The 4,639-nt window shown below is 36.7% G+C and overlaps 1 protein-coding gene across 2 annotated transcripts; it reads left to right on the forward strand.

The window, feature by feature from the left end:
* The first annotated feature begins 279 nt into the window (after nucleotides 1–279).
* LOC130674424 (uncharacterized) lies at nucleotides 280–2,760 on the forward strand. 2 transcript variants are annotated; one of them, XM_057479748.1, is made up of 3 exons: nucleotides 280–1,877; nucleotides 1,960–2,170; nucleotides 2,535–2,760. In XM_057479748.1, exons 1-2 carry the CDS (start codon nucleotides 420–422, stop codon nucleotides 1,963–1,965), a joined length of 1,464 nt encoding a protein of 487 aa, XP_057335731.1. In that variant the 5' UTR covers nucleotides 280–419; the 3' UTR covers nucleotides 1,966–2,170; nucleotides 2,535–2,760. The 2 variants fall into 2 exon arrangements, with proteins under 2 accessions (XP_057335731.1, XP_057335730.1); XM_057479747.1 differs by having other exon boundaries at nucleotides 1,978–2,170.
* Nucleotides 2,761–4,639: the final 1,879 nt, after the last annotated feature.

Raw genomic sequence — 4,639 nt, forward strand, 5'->3', positions numbered from 1 at the left:
AAAATCGATTTTTTTTTTTTTGCATTTTCTTAAAGTATAATATTTTAAAAATATTGTGTGAAAATTTGAAGTGAATCCGACAAATTCTTTTCGAGTTATTTAACAATGACCAAAGGACGCTCGGGTGCTACGTGGCATTCGAGAGCAGGTAGCTAGAAACAGCTGCAAGCAACCGACCTTTCGGGTTTCATTGTCATGAATATCTCCCCATTTTAATGTATGTATAATTATATATATATATATATATATATATATATATATATATATATATATATAAATCCTTCTACATATATTCACAATTTGTAGGTAGTACAAGAACTGAAAAATAATTTTTGGTTGCCAGTATACCTGTAGTCGTTGCACTGATCAGTCGATAGTTTTGTGATAAATTATTTCTCAAGTGAATTAAATTATTAACCATGGGACGTGATTCTAGAAAGGTTTCAAGAGAACTTCGGAGTTCTGAAAAAATTAATAAGTCGCGTTCAGTCAAAAGAAAGAATGTTTTTAATCCGAAAACAGCCGAACGTGATGAAAGTATTCAGAGTACATCTTCTAAAAAATTAAAACAAAACACTGAAGATGATGTACCTGAAGACAGCAGTACTGAATTTCGAATAATAAATTTTATTCAGGTATTCACTGCAATTTCTGCTCTTATAAAATGTAAAAAATGTGATGGAAATGTAGTGTTTCAAACAGCAAGTACACGTGGGCTGGGATTCAAAATTGTAGTTGCATGTAATAACTGTGGAAATGAATATATTCCTTCCTGTTCTTTCGTTGGGCATTCTTATGAAATAAACAGACGTTTCATTTTTGTAATGAGAATACTAGGAATAGGATACGAAGGATTGTGCAAGTTTTGCGGCCTGATGGACATGCCGTCTTTTTTAGATAAATCTACGCATACAATTTTACTGAAACAGATTTTGAATTGTAGTAAAGCCGTCGCAGAAACCTTCATGACGAAAGCTGTGAATGAAGAAAAGCAAGCAATGCCAACAACTGAAAATGAAGATATAAATCATCTAACTGTATCGGGAGATGGAACCTGGCAAAAACGGGGATATACATCGTCATTTGGAGTTTCTTCTATAATTGGCTATTTTACTGGAAAGATTCTTGACATAAACATTAAAAGTGCATATTGTAAGCTATGTGAGTATTGGAAAAAAAAAACAAATACTGTTGAGTTCGAGGAATGGTATCAATCGCATGAAGATGTGTGTTCTGCTAATCATCAAGGGTCTTCTGGGAAAATGGAGGTGGATGCGATGGTCGAAATGTTTTCGTATTCTGAAACTAAATATGGAGTTAAGTATGCCAACTATATTGGTGATGGTGACTCCAAGACCTATTCAGGAATTATAAAATCAGATCCTTACGAAAATACAACTGTAAATAAAAAGGAATGTATAGGGCATGTCCAAAAGCGGATGGGGAGTCGATTACGTACGCTGAAGAGTAAACAAAAAGGTCTTGGTGGTCGAGGTAAGCTCACAGGAAAATTAATAGACAAACTAACTGTGTACTATGGTTTAGCAATACGCCGGCATTGTGATTCTATTGAAAATATGAAATCTGCTATAATGGCAACCTTTTATCACTACGGCTCGAGTGATGAAAAACCGAATCATGATATGTGTCCAAAAGGCGAAGAATCTTGGTGCTCTTACCAGCGCGCTGAAGCAAGAGGAGAGCTTGATACCTTTTCTCACGATTATTCTCCTTTACCTTCTGATGTTTTAAAAGCTATCAAGCCTATATACGAAGATCTTAGTAATGAAAATTTACTTTCAAGATGTGTAGGTGGATTCAATCAGAATAATAATGAAAGCTTTAACCAACTAGTATGGAAAATATGCCCAAAAACGGTAAATACTAGTTTTACCATCGTACAAATAGCTGCATACGTTGCTATGTGTATATTTAATGAGGGTATAAATTCATTATTAGTCTTGATGAATACACTAGGACTTAATTGTGGGCCTAATTCTCATCGGTATGCAGAAAGAATGGATGCTGCACGTATCAAAGTAGCAGATAAGCGCGCTAATGATAACACCCGAGAAGGTCGATTGCAACGTAGGCACCAGCAAATCGATATTTTGGAAGCTGCTATGTCGGCTGAAGAGCTATTATATGGTCCAGGAATAGATGACTCAGTGTAAGTTATTAAATAATTCTTATAATTCGACATAAATCCATAGCAAAACTTTAAATGCGTTTTTCTCAAAACTATGTTTTCTGAACTGGTGATCACTGTAACTTAAAAACTGCTCGGTAGATTTCAATAAAATTTATTGTACTTTTGAAATACATTAAAAACTCGTGCCTGATCGAAGGATTTTTTTTTTTTTTCAAAATTTCGATTTTTTTTTAACAATAAACTGTCGGTTTTTTTCTCGAAAATTTGAAAAAAATTTCCTGAGGCCGCCATTTTGTTAATTTCGAAAAAAAAAAAAAAAGCTTCGATCAGGCACAAGATTATCTATTAATAAAACTAATTTTTCTTGTCCGATTGATTTTAGATGAATCTCCAAGGACTTATGATGATCACCGCAAAGGACTTCGGGAGGAACGGGCTCTACAAAAACAGCGATAACTTTTTGAATTATTAATTTTTTTTTTTGAAATTTTCGTGAAGTCAAATCGAAACGTGTTCTAATAAAGCTATGTTTTTATTTTTGTCAAATAAAGTAATTAACTACAAAAAAAAAATTATTGAAAATCATCATTTTTTCATACCCCTGAGTACCCCTAACCCCTTAAACCAAAGTAATTTTTATTACCTCTTTTAGTCCAGAATACCTGGCCGACATCCATGTGCCCTATGTTTGGCAGTTTATTCTGGCCTTTTAAAGCTCGTGAGCCCTCATCGCATGGTTGACCGTTTTCACTTAGAAAATAGACTAAATTGTCATTCCGATGCTGAAACAAGTCTTTAATGGTGATTATGTTAGAGGGGCGTTTTTGTTGTTCATTTCGTTCCGGGGTATCCTGTAAAATATCATCTGATTCGTTGGAAGACGAATCGTCGTCCGACTCCGAGTCGGACCCTTGAGAATTGTCGGAATCCGATGGAAAATTAGTTTGGTTAACATCGATGATCCTCTCATCGACATTTTCCCGTGATTTTGGTGGCCTGCCCCTTTTTCGTGCGGGCTCGGCCCGTTTAGTGTTGGAATTGTTAGGAATTTCCGCGTTTAATCGATTAGAAGTGTTAGGAACTTCTGTCTTGTTTCGATTAGAAGTGTTAGGAACTTCTGTACTGAAACGATTAGAAGTGTTAGGAACTTCTGTATTAAAACGATTAGAAGTGTTAGGAACTTCTGTATTAAAACGAGTAGAAGTGTTAGGAACTTCTGTATTAAAGCGATTAGAAGTGTTAGGAACTTCTGTATTAAAGCGATTAGAAGTGTTAGGAACTTCTGTATTATTACGATTAGAAGTGTCAGGAACTTCTGTATTATTTCGGTTAGAAGTGTTAGGAACTTCTGTATTAAATTGTTCTCTCGCTCTTTGCGCACGAGTTGTGACGTTTACGTTCTCGACCGGGTTCCTGGACAACGCGTCCGCATTTAAATTAATTTTTCCCGGTTTATACATTACATTATACTCGTATTCAGCTAAGCGGAGACGCCACTTTAAAATCCGGGCGTTTCCGTCCTTAGTTGTTTTAAACCATACAAGTGGTTTGTGATCTGTGACTACAGTAAATTTCCTCACATATACATAAGGCCGGAAGTGTTTTACGGCTTGCACTATGGCCAACGCTTCCTTTTCGTAGGCGTCGTAACGTAGCTCGGGTCCCCTAAGGACTCGCGAAAAGTACGCTACCGGACGATCTTTCCCGATTTCGCCCTGTGATAGGACCGCACCGATGGTTATTCCGGACGCATCCGTAGTTATTACGAAAGGCTTGTCGAAATCTGGATATTGTAGAATTGGGGATGTGCACAACGTTTCCTTCAGCTTATCAAAAGCATTCTGAGTAGAGTCTGACCATATAAATTCAGCATCTTTTTCTAATAATTTCGTTAAAGGTTTAGCAATTGTAGAATAGCTTTTGATAAACCTCCGGTAATAACCCGTTAGTCCCAAAAATTCCCGTATGTTTCTCTGTGTCTTCGGCACAGGAAAGTCCCGGATCGAAATTAATTTCGAGGGGTCAGGTTTCAAACCCTCTCGACTAATGACATGACCCAAGTAGTTTACTTCTGGTCGTAAAAATTCACACTTATCCGATTGCAATTTTAGATTAGCTTGCCGTAGTCTAATCATCAATTCGTCCAATTTCCGCTCGTGATCCTCTAAATTCCGAGCGAAAACAATAATGTCATCTAAATATACAAATAGCGATGTTCCTTGTAAACCAGACAGAACGGAATCCATCAATCGCTGGAACGTTGCAGGGGCGTTTTTCAACCCAAAAGGCATTCGGAGATATTCCCAATGTCCTTGAGGCGTTGAAATGGCCGTTTTATATCGATCTTTTGGATCCATTTCGATCTGGTTATACCCAGAAGCTAAATCAAATACAGAGAAGTAGGATGATCCCCCCAATTGATCCAAAATATCCGTTATGTTCGGTAATGGGTATGCGTTAGTGATAGTGTCTTCGTTGAGAAGTCTA

Source organism: Microplitis mediator, chromosome 9 (genome assembly GCF_029852145.1).
Source record: "Microplitis mediator isolate UGA2020A chromosome 9, iyMicMedi2.1, whole genome shotgun sequence".
In the NCBI taxonomy this organism is placed as follows: Eukaryota; Metazoa; Arthropoda; class Insecta; order Hymenoptera; family Braconidae; genus Microplitis; species Microplitis mediator.

Bases quoted from the DNA above. Each gene is read 5' to 3' on its own strand.
- LOC130674424 (XM_057479747.1), top strand. From the start codon at position 420: ATGGGACGTGATTCTAGAAAGGTTTCAAGAGAACTTCGGAGTTCTGAA. The intron at 1,878-1,977 runs GTAAATACTAGT...TGAATACACTAG, and splicing joins GGAAAATATGCCCAAAAACG to GACTTAATTGTGGGCCTAAT.